An 18,127-nucleotide genomic window follows, 5' to 3' on the forward strand; every position below is an offset into this window, starting at 1 on the left:
TTTCTTTGCATAAACTTCCAGTTCTCCACTCTACTTCCAGCTGTAGACTCATTTCACGCTTTCTAGAACCTGTATCTCCAAGTCCTGAGTTGTCCTGAGTAAATAGTCTGCCTATAACTTGAAGTAGTAACTGCCTATGGTCAACTTAGATTTGCCACATCTTCATCCACATCTTCTAAAAAAAAAGTTTTTTCTCATCCACTTGTGCTTCTTCATCTATTTACTTTATCCTTCTTTAAAATGTATTCCTTAACTGACACTTTGGTCACTTTGGTGAAGAAGGTCTGCGCACATTTTACCACATGTTCTGCTGTTGTTGATAATTTAATATTTGTGGCTTTAACTATGGACAGTTGACTCCTAAGGTCCTTGCTCTGTAGAATTTTGTGATTTTGCTTGGACACAGATTTGAGTTGTAGGTGCTAATGGGTAGCAGCCAATCAAACAGCATAGTGCAGGCAGCAGCCTCTTGACTGCCGGTATCTTAGTGTGGCAGTGGAAATTTGTCACCTTTACCATCTAACTGTTAGTGAATCATGACAGCTTTATTTATGAAAACAAACTTAAAAAGAAATCCCTACGGCTTTTGATGAGCTAGTGATGAAAGGGAATAGAACGTGAAGTGATAGTTGTTAACAAGATGAAAATTTTACATGAATTTAAAGAATTGACTGCAGAAAGCAGTCCTTTGGATCAATGGTCTGTGTGAATCCAACATAAACTTGCTATTAAAACAAGCAAAAGCAATTAGTGAAACTCTTCCAACAAATGTTTCATTCAGTATAAAGTTTCTAATCCAATGAAGGTGAAAGGGTAGACTGTTAACTTATGTGTACAGGAAGGACATGATTGAATGGAAATCTAATTGGAGGAAAACTAGGAGCTTGTATAAATATCATTGTGTGACTGTGGTTAGTAAAGGGATTTGAATGTCTACTTGATACTGTTCATTGAAGGATGGAAGTAGAGACTTCTATACTGTTATGACATTTGTGAATTAATTCCTCAGGATACTACACTATCTGGAGTGTTCTTTAATTTACTGGTATATTGCCATATGAATTAATACAACTTAATTGTACCAGTAGCTTTCTTGATTTTAGATACTATATTGTATAATTGAGAAATCTTGATGTTTGTAATTTTTTTTCTTCAGTTTTGGTCTTCAAATGTAGTGTCCTTAGATTCGTATTGGTAAAAGATGTCATTTATGGATAGAAAGAAATAATACAATAATTGGAAAAGAATTAAAGTCAAACTTAACTATGAGTGGCCAAAAACAGCCTGCCAAATTCCATTTAAAAAATAAACAAAACTTAATCATAGTCTGTGACAGGCACTTCATTTTTTTTTCATACTCCAAATGCTTTATGGTGTTGTTGGCATGCTTATAATACTGAAAAACAACCAGCCCCAGGTCCAGCAACCATGGCCCAATGCTGGGATGGGGGGCAGGGAGGTAGACTTAGTATTAAGACATGAAGGGCTGAGGCCATACATCTGGTAGTCCTGTCCTCTGAGGCCTGTCAGAGGCCAAAAGGGAGAGCAGCTAGATCTCAAGTTCTCTCCTCCTACTCCCTCCCCTTCTTTTCAGGTTTCCCTCGGGTGTCTTAAGGGCCCTCCATCCCTGCTAAAAACTCAGCCTATACAGAACACTTCTAGGTGCCTCTCCTATCCGCTTCCCTGCTCTAGTCTCTAGGTGCCCCGGCTTCATTCCTTCTGGCTCTAACCAAAATAGGAATAGAAGGGAGAGGACTGGACTGGGGGTCTAGCAGGCTGTGCATCAGGGCCTGGAGACACAGACAGGAGGCCGGGAGGTGGTGAATAGTCCCTTCCCCCCAACATGAGATGCGTGAGGTCTTCGGCTGGAGAGGTTGCTGCACGTACCTTCAGATAGGCCCATAGCTGAAGCATGATGTTACTAAAAACAGAATCTGAGGGGCGCCTGGGTGGCTCAGTTGGTTGAGCATCTGACTTCTGCTCAGGGCATGATCTTGTGGTTCATGGGTTCAAGCACCATGTTGGGCTCAGTGCTAACAGCTCAGAGCCTGGCGCCTGCTTCGGATTCTGTGTCTCCCTGTCTCTCTGCCCCTCCCCGGCTCATGCTCTGTCTCTCTCTCAAAAATTAAAATAATAAAAACATTTAAAACAAAAGCCAGAATCTGAGTAGCTCCCTATTTTCTTATACACATGTGAGTTGTTCATCCTTTGCTATGACATTTTATATTTCTCTGTATTTCCATAGACAGTAGATTCTAAGAATGGGATGTTCGCATAATTGCATTTTCTGTAGAGCTTGGCAAGGCTTTTCTATTCTTTCTCATTGATAATTCAGTGGTCTTTTTCCTTGATTACTAGCTTTTACCATGTTTGCTTCTGAAAACAGTATATATTCAGAGCCTAACATAAACTCAACAAATTTTAAAACTTTATTATGTTAACTCTATAAATTTTCATCTATTTGTCATTTAATCCTAACATGTTTAATTTAGAAACTGTTTCAGAGATTTAGCAACCCAGTAAAATCAATTCATAATTTTGTTGTGTTGTTATTTTATGGCCATTTTAACTCCTTGTGCCCTCTCCCCCAAATCTGAGGGTCCTTGGTTATGTTGCCCACATTAGGTGGTTGGTGGTGGCACAGGGAAAAAACAACAAAAACAAAAAAAGCCTCTGGGGTCCTAGGGCAGCATCCTTCCCACAAAGATCTCCCTTGCACAGGATGGGGTCTCTTTGTTCATTCATTTATTCATTCAACAAAACCTTACAGAATGTCCAGAGTTTCAAGAGTGAAGAAGACCTGGTCCTTGACCTCAAGCAGCACCCACTGGTGCTACCAATTGTCTAATCTGCACAGCCACATTCCAGGGCACATCTTTGAAAATATTCCACAAAACCCACAGACTTCACCCAAAAATGGATGTTTTTGCCTTCAGGTCTTCCTTTTATTTAAGATATCAGATTGTTGTCAAATATTTTACTGTCAGATATCATCCATCCAGTAATATATCTTCGTAGTGCCTATTCCAACATTCTTACCCATGGTCCATCAAAGTTCAACTGTGTCATGTGATGACTGGAACTAACTATAGCAGCTCACCACTCTAAATTGAAGTTCAGAATTCTCCTCATAGAATAATAGAGTAATTTACACGAAGGTTTCCGCAATGATTTCTCTTCGTGATATGCAGATATGGTGGTTTCTCTAAAAAGATTTGAATATGTCATTTGCTTTGATCTTTAAGAGAATACCCATGAACATTTTTTTTCCTGATTCCTCATTTCACATTATTGAAGGAGGATTAATACAATTGCAAGGAGAAATCTTACAATTTTCTTGTTCTGCATCAGCTGTCATATAAATAAATTAAAGATGTGCAAGGCTTATTAATTTGTTTTCTCTTGTCCTGCCTCGTCTACAGTTATTCCTTCAAAAAGTGCTTTCACTGGTAGCATTTTAAATGACCAATCAAATGGGACTTCTCTCTTCCTGTATTGTTCCATAGTATAAGAAATAAAATGTTTTTGCTATCCAATGCAGTATTTGAGTCTTACATTTTTTTTTTCCTTATAGTACTCCTCAGTAAGGGTGTTTCCTGTTTCCATTTTTGTATTAATTGTGACTAGTTTCTCAATGTTCCTAGTCCAAATATTCCCATTTATCTATATAACCATAGCTGTTAAGATTTTTATCTCTGATCTTCATTATCTATGGGAGTCTGATTTGAATTTTCAAACATTTTTAAATGTTGACAACAGTCTTATTTACAGTATGTGGACAATGGTGATAGACTTTAGTTTTTAAGGATAGTTTAATTGTTTTCTCTGCTTGCACCTTAATTTTGAGGCTTTGATTTTGGGTTTTATTTTTATTCTTGTTAGCATTTGTGTCACCAGTAATAAGAACCAGTTTGCCATCTTTATTCCTTCTTTTTCTAATCTGACCTGCCCAACCAAGTAGAAATGTTGTTGTAACTGGGGAGGCAGTCTGACATCATGGAGGGATCATTGGCCCAGGATTCAGTCACAGTTTCAGGTTCTGGGACTGAAATGAAGACATTAAAGATGTAGTACAGTTTCCTTACATGTAAAAATCAAGACATTGTCTTAGGCATCATCTAAAGTTCCTCCAGCATGGGGCGCCTGGGTGGCTCAGTCAGTTGAGTGGCCGACTTCGGCTCAGGTCATGATCTCATGGTCCGTGAGTTCTAGCCCTGCGTCGGGCTCTGTGCTGACAGCTAAGAGCCTGGAGCCTGCTTCAGATTCTGTGTCTCCCTCTCTCTGACCCTCCCCTGTTCATGCTCTGTCTCAAAAATAAATAAATGTTAAAAAAAATTTTTTTAATAAAAATAAAGTTCCTCCAGCTTTAGTTTTAGCATTCAAGTAAATTGTACCACTGAACCAGAGGTTTCCATGGAGATCGCTGGAATTCCTTCAGAGTGACTTACAAATGAAGTTAGGGTTTGGATATTTCGGTGAAATTTGGTTTAGATATTTTGCTGAACTGATTTTTTTGTTGTTGTTGCATTTAATATAATAATATTAGTTCTAAATCAAGTTCGTTTCTACTGCAGTTTAGGTACACTTCTCAGACAGCTTATGCAATTCATTCATTCATTTATTCATTCATTCAATTTAAGGATTTTATTGGACACTTTTCTTCTTTTAAGGAAGCTCCACACCCAACCTGGTGCTTGAACTCACAACCCTGAGATAAAGAGTCAGATGGTTTACCGACTGAGCCAGGCAGGCCTACCTTGAACAGCAATTTTGTACCAGACACTGGATCAGGTCCTCATACTTACAAAGATAGAAAAGATCCATCCATTCCATCAAAGTCAGGGGGAAAGGCAGTGTGGCAAGCTATAACACAGGTATACAGTTAGTACAGTGGCAGCTCAGAGGCAAAGGTGATAAAACTATCCTTGGTGGTTACTTGAGGAGAGGGGGGAGGTCAAAGAAGGGTCACCAAGAAGTAATTACTTGGGCTGACATGTCAAACCCATCTCTCAAAGTTGACAAAACTTTGGGCTGAGGAACACTTAGGCCATGCCATGGACAAAAGTATCCCACTGTGGGGTGAAACAGCAGATATTTGTGGGTAAGGAAGAAGGACAGAGTTTAAGAAGCAGTTGAGAAAAAGGAGGGAATGGAGGGAGGGAGAAAGTGGTTGGAGACCTGAATGGAGAAATATTTAGGAATAGTTAGGATATGACAGCTTGATGATTGAATGAGAGTAATATGGGAAAGGCAAGGGTTTCAGATGATTCCTGAATGTCTACATCAGGTGACTGGACCAGAAAGCAAAAGTGATATGATTAAAAATACACACACACTAGAATATATGTATAATGGAATGTATATACTTAGATAGATAGATAGATAGATAGATAGATAGATAGATAATTAAATTATTGTAATGTAAGGAGCATTAATGCCATTGGTACTTTAAGATGGGTGGGCTTCCTGATCTTCTTCCTAAGTCTTATTTTAGGTATGGATGCTGGGAAGGTGGCTTCCATTCATCTGCCTGGCTTCTCCTCCCAAGTCAGCAGCAGGTCACCCTAGGCCTTGACCTTACTGAACTATATTAACTACCTGTACTTCATTCTTTGCTTTTGTTTAATTTTTGTTCTGATATGGTTAATTTGTAAGTATAACTTTTTAAGTCGTTTCATAGCTTGAAAAATAGATCTTAAGAGTTTTCCCTTGTATAAAAGGTCTATTGTTTTGAATTGAATGTTTTCCAAGATGGGCTTTTACACACAATCTAGGATTTGGCTTGGTTTTGTTTTCATTTCTTGAGAGCCAAGTACTCCACAGAAGTATTTGACTAAGATATATTGTGCCTATCTGTGCCTAATGAACCACTAACCACATAGTAAATGATGAGTGACAGTTTAATCAATTCAGTTCCTTCAATAGTCACCAAGGGCATGTGGAATGTAATTTTTTAATCTTTCACTTTTCAAACACTGCAAATGCCAACATGAAAAGATCACATCTGTTACATGTAATAAGTTTTCTTACAAGTTAAAGCAAAAAAAAATTTTTTTTTAATTTTCATCTTTTAGAAGCTAGCCTCCTAGGGAACAAAACTCTTTGGTCCATTTTATAAAAACATACATTCCAGCAGAGAAAAGTGACATAAATAAATGGCCACCTTGGTGCATCAAATCGTACTAGCTCTAATTGCATAATGGGATATTTCAGTGAACCATGGCTAAATAAAATTACCTACTAGGTTAATTAATGTGGAACCTGTCTGAGTTAGTATTGCATTCCTGTGTGTAAAATTCTGATTGTATCCAGCATTCAATCTAATTTATCTCACCAGTCTGCTGTTTCTTTGTTGTCCCTTTGGCTGGAACCTGAATACACATTCCAAGAATTAACCTGAATTATAAAATTTCTTTCAACCTAGGTTCCTTTAGATTCATGTTCCTCAGTTTCTTGTCCTGTGACCTGTAGCATCTTTATTGCCTCAGAGGCTTGTTAGAAATGCAAGATCTCAGGCCTCAGCCCAGACCTAGTCAGTCAGCATCTTCCTTCTACTAAGATCCCCACGTGATTGGCATACACAGTAAAGGGTGAGAAGCAAAGCTTCAGATGCTTTTTTATTGATGGACACGTAGGCTTTGAGGAGATTTCTGGTACCAGCCTAATGTTGTAAGACAAGGACAAAAGACCTAACTTGCAGTGAATTATGGTCCTGCTCATCTGCTTTCTGCCTGCCAGAAGCAGCTGGGCACTGTCTTTATCTACAGCCTTCTATCCAAATCTTTGATAATGCAGATCATTCTGAATGGTTCTCAATGATTCTCTGAACTTGAGGCCTCCTAACTTTCAATTAGGGAAGTCTGTGTGAGAAGGAACAGATCTCCCTTCAAGGTGATAGTGTGAGCTTGGTGGGTCGCTGTCCTCTGTGCACATACTCAAATGCACAGGCTACATTGTGCCATGATCCTTCGCAAGCCCTGTGTTTAAGCTTTGCTACTTGAGAATGAAACTGTCACCTTCTGCTTACAGCTCTCTATCCTAAGGAATCTCAAGCCTTTGCTAATAAATGGATAACATTAGCTAAAATCCGGCAGAGTTGTTTTTGGTGGTTTTTTTTTTTTTTTGAGATTTTAATTGCACTGTATTTTAAAATATTAAAGTCTTTCTGCATTGTGTACTGGGACTGGACCAAACTATTGATTGCTGACCAGAATAAGATTAATGCCAAGCAGAAAAATAATAACCTCTAGGTCCTATTTTATACTTCTTCAGGTGAGATAATCATTTATTCAGTTAATTAACATCTCATAATATTAATGTCTTCATGAGAAAATTGAGTATACTCCCCTTGAAATGCCATGTGTCAAATGCAGATATTATTTGAGTATAAGAGCTGATGGATCTAATTAATGCTTATTTTAGTTGAAAGATATAAAGTTATCCAACAGGACTTTAATGAATAGGTACATTACAGTGAATCTTAACTGGTGACTGTAGTGCCCAACCCTATTTTATTCAGGTCTGGGAGGACTGCTCTATTGCCATAACCACTTTGACTCATTTGAACTGTATCTTCAAAAGTAGGAGACCAACTTCTGGTTCTAAGAACCGTGACAGTGGCTAATCCATTTATAAGTATATATATTACAGTTGTAGGAACTAACACAAGAAGCATGGAGTTAGGGGACCTAACCCAGTCTGAGAGATCAGGAAGCCTCCCCAGAGAAGTGGCAGCAAGATTTACTGTTCCCTAATGTGATGGAGAAAAAGTATTTTGCCCCTTCTCTAGGAATCCCATTTTTTCTCTGCGTTCACACTCGCTGCTAATGCTGCAAACTTAGTAATACAGATAAATTTTTCTTCTTGAATTCCTTTACCAAAGAGTATGTATATCAGTTTTCAAATGCCTTTATATCAAAATTAATCTCTGATTAGTTTGCTGCCCAAGTTATTTCAGGTTGAACCTTAACTGACGTTTCACAGTCTAGCCTGCAGTTCTAGATGGCTCATGCTGCTTCCAAGGAAGAGTTCATCAAAATGTATAGAGGTTCTTTTTTTCTCATATGGTGAAAACTCAAAATGTTAAGGCTCTTCTATTTAAAGTGACTAATTCTATAAAGTGTCCCAAGGAGATGCAGTCCTTCTTCATTTTGCCTTTTTTCAAAAAATAAACTTTTAATTTAGAATAATTTTAGATTTATAGAAAACAAGAGAATCCCTATATACTCCTCACCTGTTTTCCCCTATTGTTAAAGTCTTACATTATTACTATATGTACTATATGCATTATTACTAAATGTACATATAGTACATTTGTCTCAACTGACTAACCCACGATGTTACATTGCTATTAACTAAAGACCTTTGTTTTGACTTCACTAGTTTTTCCTTAATTTCTTTTTTGTACTTAGTGAGTTTTTTTTTTTTTTTTTTAAGTTTATTCATTTAAGTAACCTCTGTACCCAACATGGAGCTTGAACTCACAACCCGGAGGTCGAGAATCACATGCTCTTCCAACTGAGCCAGCCAGGCACCCTGTTTTTTGTATTTTAGGATCCCATCCTGGTTACCGCATTACATGTAGTTGTCAAATGTTATAATAGTTTATCAGATTTTCTTTGTTTTTCATGACCTTGACAGTTTTGAGAAGTACCAGTCAGGCATTTTGTAGAATGACCCTCAATTTGGGTTCATCTAATGGCAAGAAAGACAGAAGTGAAGTGATATTCTCATCACATCACATCACATCACATCAAGGGTTCTCGCTATCAACAAGACTTACCACTGATGATGTTAACCTTGATTACATTGTCAAGGTCTTCTTTGCTGTTTTTCTCCCTTGTCATTATCCACTTCCCTGTTGGCCGTTTTTCTCCAAATTCATTATCTATTTCCCATCCCTGCTTCCATACCCTATCTTTGGAAGCAGGTTGCTAAGTTCAGCTCTTACTCAGGAGTAGGGGGAGAGGAGGAAGGGTTGCATTGCTTTTGATTTATTCAGTCAACAAATAGTTTTGAGCCCTTACTGTGTGCTGACATTCTGCTCTTACTCTGGGAGCAAGACAATGAACACAACTTTGTCCCCAGTCTTGGTCTTCCATCTAGAGTAGAGGCCTCCTGACTTGCAATTAGGAAGTCTGTGTGAGAAGGAACAGATCTCCCCTGAAGGTGATAGTGTGACCTGTGTGGGTTGCTGTCCTCTATGCACATACTCAAATGTATAGGCTATGCTGTGCCATAATCTTGCCATGTGCAAAGACAAGTTAACATCCTTTGAATGTTATGAAGGAAACAAACATGGGACCTCGGCAGTAAGGGGAAACCTGCCTTACATATGATGGCTGCAAAAGACATCTGTGAAAGGAGCCATTTGAGCTGAGCCCTAACTAACAAGAAGCACTTCTCCATGCATAGAGTGAGGGGAAATGCATCCTGGGAGGAGGGAACAACAGCTCACACACAGACCCTGAAGTGAGGAGGAGGACGGCGTGTTTCAGGAACAGACAGCAGAGAAACATGACTGGACAGGAGAAATCTCATGGATAGACGTGTGATGTGAAATTGTTGAACATGTGGGGACTTCACTGTCACAGATCTCCGTTCTTAGTTGTAAGGTAGAAAAACCTCAAGATATAATTTTAAAAATCTAATTCCTCTCCTTTTATCAACACAGGGACACGGATGTTAGATGTGGATAGAGAGAGGAAAGATTAAAAGGAAATAGCTTGAAATCATTTCAGAACACAGCAACCTTATATTTATATCATACTTATTTTCATTTATCAGGTAAAATTTCCTAATGTTTAGAAAAATAAAAGATAGTACTTCCATGCAATAAAATTTGGACAAAACAAAAACTTCTAAAAAAAGTTCATAAAAGTAAATTCTCCTTCCACCCTACCCATTATTCAGATCAACTCACCAAACCCTCTATTTTGAGAAGTCTTTGTGGAACTGGTTGTATAAGCACTGTTATTAAAAACCACCCTACACATTTGCTCCCAGTTTATTTCTCAGTTAAAAATACTGTAAGATGGAAAAAAATATTTTAAGATTAAAATATCCATCTTCAGTTACGTTTTAATAATCTACCAGAGTTTTGGCAAAATGCGTGGAAGCATGTAAACCATATCTACCACAGGAAAACTGATGAGGAAAATAGTGAAAAACGGGATCATATTTGAGAGCTTTCTAGTATTATTTTTTTTATTTCTATTAACTTTTTCTATTATTTCTTTATTAACTTTTATTTTTTATTATTAACTTTTTCACAAATTAGCATAATATATAATTTCTCTTATTTTTTTCTGCATAACTGATGAAGGTGATTTCTTCTATTTATAAGTATGCTTTTAGGTAAGTGAAGTATAACATAGAGCAGGGTTTGGTAAACTTTGTCTGTGAAGGATCAGATAGTACATATCTGGCTTTTCAGGGCATGTGTAGCAGGTTTTCAACTCTGTTGTGAGATTGAGAAGGCAGCATAGACAACACACAAATCAATGTGTGGTAGGGTTCTAATAAAACCTTATTTCTGAACACTGAAATTTGAATTTTGTGTAATGTTCATATATCACCAAATATTCTTCTTTTGATTTTTTTTCAACCACTTAAAAATGCAGAAGCCATTCTTAGCTTATAGGCTGTTATAAAAACAGGCACTGAGCACCATTTGGCTTGTGGTCTGTAGTTTGTGGGCGCCTCTTCATTATTGTATGTGACCCCTCACTGCCCAGTAGGGAGAGGGCTTATACCACCACTAGTCTCATTCATTGGCTGCCATGAGTGGAAAAGAACGAGGTGGCTTTACAACCAATGGTTGTAGTTGCTTCTGTCCTCAAGACTGTTTTATCTCCTAATCTGCCTGTAATCTGGGTTTTTACCTATATATCCAGTTGGTGACCTTCATCCATCATGAATCCTAGGATGCAGAAAAAAGTTGAGTCCTAGCCTAAGAATAGTAGACAGAGTTCTTAGCCTAGTGTATGGAATTCTGCTCTCTTTTAACTTTCTCTTCCATTTTCTAAGCATAGCCATCAGAACAGCATTTGGCTCCCTGAAGATTCCTCATGTATCGGGTCCTGTTTTCTCTGCTGGAATGCCCCATTCCCACTACTGTGCCATCAGCCCTAACCCACCAGGGTCCCCTCTTCTAGTCTAATAAGACTTCAGGAGTGCAAGTTCTTCCTCGCTCTCCACATTGGGCTGAGCATATCCTCCTGTGCTCCTTTGATATTTATCATGGGAATTATGTAGAATGTTGTAGAATTTTTGTGTTTATAGTATATAGACATACTTGAAGGGAACTTGATAGTTTTCCCCAAATTGACAACAGTCCTAAAAGTTTACGTGACTCTGCCAATTAGAAGTTAAGCTGAAAAAAAAAGAAAACTTTTCTATACTGTCAGAAAAGAAAGTCATCATTATGGTAGAGGAAAGACTAAGTTATCTCCGTATTCTCTTTATACAAAATGATGTTATCGAATTATCCTAGAAGAAGTAATCAAAGATTATGCAGCCAGAATTGGAAAGAAATTTATTAGGGAGGTGTGTCATTTAATATGTTACGTTTTTCTGAATTTAACATTATTTGTCATATTTGTTAGCTTTTAAATATTTGTGATTTCTTTTGATTTATTTTCTCATTCAGAGTTCACTTTTGTACTTAATTTTTTATTCATAATATTGTATTCTTTTTCAAATTAAGAACTCCCAAATTGTTTGACCTTCAACCTTAAAAAGTTTTCCCTCCAGGAGCACCTGGGTGGCTCAGTCGGGTAAGCATCCAACTCTTGATTTTAGCTCAGGTCATGATCTCACAGTTCGTGAGATCGAGCCCTGCATCTGGCTCTGCGCTAACAGTGTGGAGCCTGCTTAGGATTCTCTCCTCCCTCTCTCCGTCTGCCCCTCCCCGACCCATGCTGTCAGTCTCTCTCAAAAAAAAAAAAAAAATGTCCCTCCTAGTCATAATTACAAAGAATTTTCAATTCTGCTTGAAATCTTATTTTGATTTGTGGTGAAGAAATCACACATCTGCAGCATAAATTAAATTTGGAAATTTTGAGTTGAAAAGAATTAAAGGATATATGAGCATGGGTGGGTGTTTCATATATTACCTTACCTGGTAACTAATCCTGTGTGAGAGTTTGAACACACTGCATTTTATGACAGCTTTAATTGTAAGCTTTGTGACCAGTTCTTATTCTTGAAAAATTTAGACTGTGTGGATGATAATTACATAATTATTCAAATTGTTGAAAAAAGCAACAAGCTAAAGGAGGCATTTCCTGAAATAAGATTATATGTCATAAGTATAGAACTTAAGTGGTTGAATTCTTTCTCAGTAAACCTCATGGCAGTCAACTTACTCCATCAGGAGAGAGCATGTAGGGTAATGGAGGGTAGCAAGGGGGTTGGGGGAGGTAAATCAGGCAATAATCCCTTCATATTATACTGAAGGGCTTCTATTGCTGTTTGGCAATAAGACAGCTCCAATAATTAAGTATTTTGCTATGCTCTAATATGTTGATATGTTTGACACTTCTACTTTTTAATTTTCTGGTGCATTCTATCTCCTTTTATAAATCCTTTAAGTATAATTCTCTCAGGCTTATTAGTATGCTCTCACACATCTTTGGCAAGTGATGTCGTCAGAAACATCCATTAGAAGTGATAGTCCATGTCCCTCCACCGGCTAAGCAGATAAAAGCCTATGGAAATGCTATATCATCATATTCCACCTAAGTAAAATTGCAGCTAGATTTATCTCTTAATTGTTCTAAGTATCATATTATGGAGATGCTATGGACCAACACAAGTAGTGATAAAGGCATTTCTGTAAGTGTGTATAATGGTTACCTCACCAGCCAGCTTAGCGGGGTACACAGCGGGCGCAGCTGTGGCTCCTGTTGATGGTCCACATGCTCAGAGTTGCAGCTTATGCTGGGAAAGACTAAAGCCAAATAGTAGTGAATAGAGAGTATATTCTGAATGTTAAAAAAAAAAAAAAAGGAAAGTGCTGGTAGCTATTTAAGAACCAAGATACTTTATGTAAATGTGAATAAGAAGACAGTAGAAATGTAGGTCAATAGTCTTAGGAAAGAATTATTGGCATAAACATTTGGAAAACCACTAAATTGAAATCTGAGACCTAACCAGATGTTGAAGCCCCGATATTTATAAGAATATCATTGCATTTTAACATGCTAATAAAACGATTCTCAATATGGATGTTGTGTCTCAAATCTTAAGTGAAAACAACTCGTGTTAAACCCAATCTCTGTAGAACACTGATTTTATAATTAATTCTTTACTATTTAAATGGAATTACTTTTATGATATATAAAAAAACATTTGTTTTAAGTCATTTTAACTCTATTTACTGTCAGTGTTTAATTCAGATAGAAATTATGTGCTATAATAGAGAAGAGATTTCTGCAAATGTATTAATTCTTTACTTTAGTACATTATTTGTATACAACTTGATAACTGCAGCCATTATAGAGAAGTAGGTCCCTTGTCCATAACTTCTAGGGGATCTGAAATAAGTTAAAGACACAAGGGTTTGGTCACCCTTTATAGAAAATGATATTATCGAATAGCCCTAAAAGACGTAATCAAAGATTATGAAGCTAGAATTGGAGAAAGAAATTTATTAGAGACACATGTCAGTTCATAAATATGTTACTTTTCTGAATTTGACATTGTTTGTCATATTTGTTAGCTTTTAAAAATTTGTGATTTCTTTTGATTTATTTTATCATTTGGAGTTTGCTTTTGTACTTACTTTTTTTTTATTCATAATGTTGTATTCTTTTTCAAATTAAGAACTCCCAAATTATTTGACCTTCAACCTTAAAAAGTTGTCCCTCCAGGAGCACCTGGGTGGCTCAGTCAGTTAAGCATCCAACTCTTGATTTTGACTCAGGTCATGATCTCACAGTTCATGAGATGGAACCCTGTACCAGGTTCTGCGCTAACGGCATGGATGGAGCTTGCTTGGGATTCTCTCTCTCTCTCTCTCTCTCCCTCTCTACCCTCCCCAACCCATGTTCTCACACACTCTCTTGAAATAAATAAACTTAAAAAAAAAGTTGTCCCTCCATAATCATAGTTACAAAGAATCTTCAATTCTGCTTAAAATCTTATTTTGATTTGTGGTGGAGAAATCACACATCTGCAGCATAAATCTGGAAATTTTGAGTTGAAAAGAATTAAAGGATATATGAACATGGGTGGATGTTTCATATATTTTCTTACCTGGTAATTATTCCTGTATGAGAGTTTGAACACATTGCATTTTATGACAGCTTTAATTGTAAGCTTTGTGACCAAACCCTGGTGTCTTCATTAGAGTTACACTGAATTAGATTTATATGTTAAGAACAAGTAAATGAAGGAAGGAGTTGTGGGTAGTGAAGCAATTTGGGTCAAGCTGTATAGGTTTATGCTTGGCCCATGGGCAGATCAGTCCAGCTCAGGGAAACTCACGGTAGCTGCCCTGAATCACCCAAGCAGCCTGAGTCAACACCTGGGATCCAACCTAGACTGATTGAAACAGGATCTCTGCCGTTTGTGTTTCGATCATTTGCAGTTTTTAAAAGTTCCCCCCAGATAATTTTGATGCAAAAAGAGGTTTGAGAACCCTTGGACAGCTAGAGAGGACAATATATTATGAATTCATGAAATGGGGTTGGAAAAGGATATTCGAAAAAGACTGGCAGCTTTCTATATTAGGCTAAGGAGTTTCTTGATGGTTTCCTGTAAATAAGGTGGAGCCACCAGCATTATATTTTACTGGATGCCATGATTGTCTGAGCCCAGGGTAGTTGCATCTGTTTAGAGATTTGAGACCTTTCAGGGCATTAGACATGGAGGGAAAGGAAACATGTAGGATTTAGATGGATGTGGCACAGCCCTTGGTACTCATTAAAGAATGTTATTCCACTGTATATATAAACCACATCTTTATCCATTCATCAGTTGATGGACATTTAGGCTCTTTCCATAATTTGGCTTTTGTTGAAATGAGAAAGTATGAAATCCTGCCATTGTCAGCAATGTGAAATAAGTCAGTCAGAGAAAGACAGATAGATATATGTTTTCATTTGCATGTGGAACTTGAGAAACTTAACAGAAGACCATGAGGGAAGGGAAGGGGAAAAAATAGTTACAAACAGAGAGAGAGGGAGGCAAACCATAAGAGACTCTTAAATACAGAGAACAAACTGAGGGTTGATGGGGGGCAGGGGAGACGGGAAAATGGGTGATGGGCACTGAGGAGGGCACTTGTTGGGATGAGCGCTGAGTGTTGTATGTAGGCGATGAATCACGGAATCTACCCCCAAAACCAAGAGTACACTGTATACACTGCATGGTAGCCAACTTGACAATAAATTATATTTTTTAAAAAAAGAATGTTATTTATTCATTGTTTCTCCTGGAGTAGATGTTCTAATCCCAGATTTAATTTTCCAGAATACGTTGGAGTTTTGTACAATGCTTTCTTCTCTCTTTAGGGGTGTTGGCTGCATCTTTGTTGAAATGATCCAAGGAGTTGCTGCTTTTCCAGGAATGAAAGACATTCAGGATCAACTTGAACGAATATTTCTGGTAAGTTCTTTACAGAGTGCTTCTGAGAAAAAATGGTTTATAATTCATCCCTTCATGACAAATTATACAGTGATAGTGGAAAATAATTTTAAACAAGTTTATTAGTTGTCACATTTAATTCTAATATATATTTGCTTTGAAAAAGCAGGAAATTAGGTAAGTGTGTTTTTAAACTACTGCACATGAATAACATGCCAGAATGGTAGGAAACAATAGGATGTCAGCAGCAACATAGAATAGTTGGTTAAAATTGAGGGCTCTAGCAGAACTTCAGCAATTTATATAGATGCCCCCCCAATTTGTATAGATGGAGCTTAACTCCATCCCATCCCTACCCACTTAAATGTGGGCTTTGGTTGGTAACTTTTTTTCTGTCAAATGGAGCATGGAAAAAGGGGAGTGACTTTAAAATGGAGAACTGGCAAATTACCTTAGCCAGATCTTTAAGGCTAGCATCATCAAAGATTAGTCATGCTGGTAGCACATACCTTTGATATAATGTGCTGAGAATGCCACTTCAGCTCTGTGGCCTTCCTCTCAAAACAGTAACCCCAGTCTAATCACAAAAAACACATCACACAAACCCAAATTGAGGGACATTCTACAAAATTCCTGACTGGTATTCCTCAACACTGTCAAGGTCATCAAAAACAAAGAAAGTCTGAGAAATTGTCATAGTCCAGAGGAGGCTAGGGAGACATGACAACTCATTGTCAGGTGGTATCCTGAATGGAATCCTGGAACAGAGAAAGAACCGTAGGGAAAACTAGTGAAATCCAGGTAAACTGTGCAGTTTAGTAAACATCAGCATACATTTAGTTGTGACAGATGCACCATTTAATTTAAGGTTTGTAATAGTAGAGGAGACTGGTGAGGGGTATACAGGAATTCTCTACCATTTTTCACAACTTTCCTATAAACCTAAAACTGTTCTCAAATGCAAAGCATTTCAATTTTTAAAAATCTGCATGAAGAGAAAATAAAATGTGTTCTGGTGCCAGATGATCTGAGTTTATCACCTGCTCTGGGTTTATCATCTTGGGCAAGGGATGTAGTTATCTGAGCCTTAGTTTTCCTTGGGAGAAATGAAGGCTAATAATAGCACTCACCTCATAGGTTGTTTTGGGGAATAATGGATTTATACACATAAAATGCTTTTAGAGCTATGCCTGGCACATAACTAATACCCCATAAGTTATTATTTTTATTGAATCATTTTATACTGAATATTTTTATTCATTAGAGCTTCCACATTAGCTAATATTCATATAAACCTATTATTTAAAACAGGGAATCAGAACTAGGCAAATTAAGGTCTCTGCTAGAAGGATGCAAGCTATGTGCATTGTAGCAGTCAATCACATTATCATACTTTTCCCTTCTTTAATAAAACTCCTGTATGAACTCACTGGGGCAAATTTCAGTATGGACCATACCAAGAGATGTACTTATTCATTTAGTTATGCAAATGCAGCATTAAATGCAGCTTTCATATTAAGTATAAGGACCCAGGAAGGTGCAGTGATATGAACTGAGACTCCATCACTACTGTGTTCACCTTGACATCAGCAGTAAAATGAATAGAAACAATGGACAATGGAAACTTGGAAATCAAAGCACAAGTGATTCTTCCATGCTGTATCCCATATCCCAGGTGATCCTGTAAATTATAGCAGATGGACAAATATCAGAGTCTCTAATATAGAAACCTTCTAGGTGTTGCCATATTGATTTCTTCTCCCAGAGGCTCTCTGTATCCACTTTCCTTTTAGTTTTACTTAATTATTTTTTATCCATAAATTCCCACACAGAATGTTTAAGTAATGTCTTATGATTATAAAAATAATGCATCTTTGTACAGAAAATTTCCAATACCAGAAAGTATAAAAGATGAAAAATCACCTTTTGTCCTACTAAGCAGAGAAAACTACATGCAGTGTTTTTATATGTAACCTCCATTTCTAGGTGTTAAGAAAAACTGAATCATATTTTATATACTTTTTGTAACTTTCTTTTTTCACTTAACAATATGTAATTAACACCTTTCATTGAAAAATGAATCTAGAAATTTATCATTCTTAATGAGAAAGGACTGTTTCATTGTGTGGATGAGACATTATTTGCTTAATCAGTCCCATATTAGTAGCTTGGTGACAGTTTTTAACTATTATAAAGTGCTTCCAGATACATCCGTGCATAGTGATCCTCTTAGTTAAAAATAATTATTAGAATTCAAAGTCCTTAATTCAATAACATTTAATTTTCATAAATGTATTGACTATTCTTAAACTTTGATCCTTTCATCTAAAGTCGCAAAACACTTCGTTCTCTCTGTCCCTAAGAATATCTCTTACTGAGTTGACCTAGGCTGCACTGAGACTGTAGATTAGGACAAAAATGTATAAAATGGAACTTTCCCATCTAAGAATAAATTATATTTATTTATTAATATTTTATGGTCCTTTGCATAAAGGTACAGTTTTTATAAATGTTTTCTTTTCCTATTTTCTACTTA

The 18,127-nt window shown here is 37.1% G+C and overlaps 1 protein-coding gene across 6 annotated transcripts in view; it reads left to right on the forward strand.

Moving 5' to 3' along the window:
- Nucleotides 1-18,127, forward strand: part of CDK14 (cyclin dependent kinase 14) — a 614,333-nt gene that overhangs the window by 372,737 nt on the left and 223,469 nt on the right. For all 6 annotated transcript variants that reach the window (XM_060633845.3, XM_060633844.3, XM_060633843.3 and 3 more), the window contains one exon: nucleotides 15,519-15,612. In XM_060633845.3, coding sequence (XP_060489828.1) covers nucleotides 15,519-15,612 — 94 coding nt within the window. The remainder of the gene's footprint in view (nucleotides 1-15,518; nucleotides 15,613-18,127) is intronic.

Source organism: Panthera onca, chromosome A2 (assembly GCF_046562875.1).
Source record: "Panthera onca isolate mPanOnc1 chromosome A2, mPanOnc1 haplotype 2, whole genome shotgun sequence".
In the NCBI taxonomy this organism is placed as follows: domain Eukaryota; kingdom Metazoa; phylum Chordata; class Mammalia; order Carnivora; family Felidae; genus Panthera; species Panthera onca.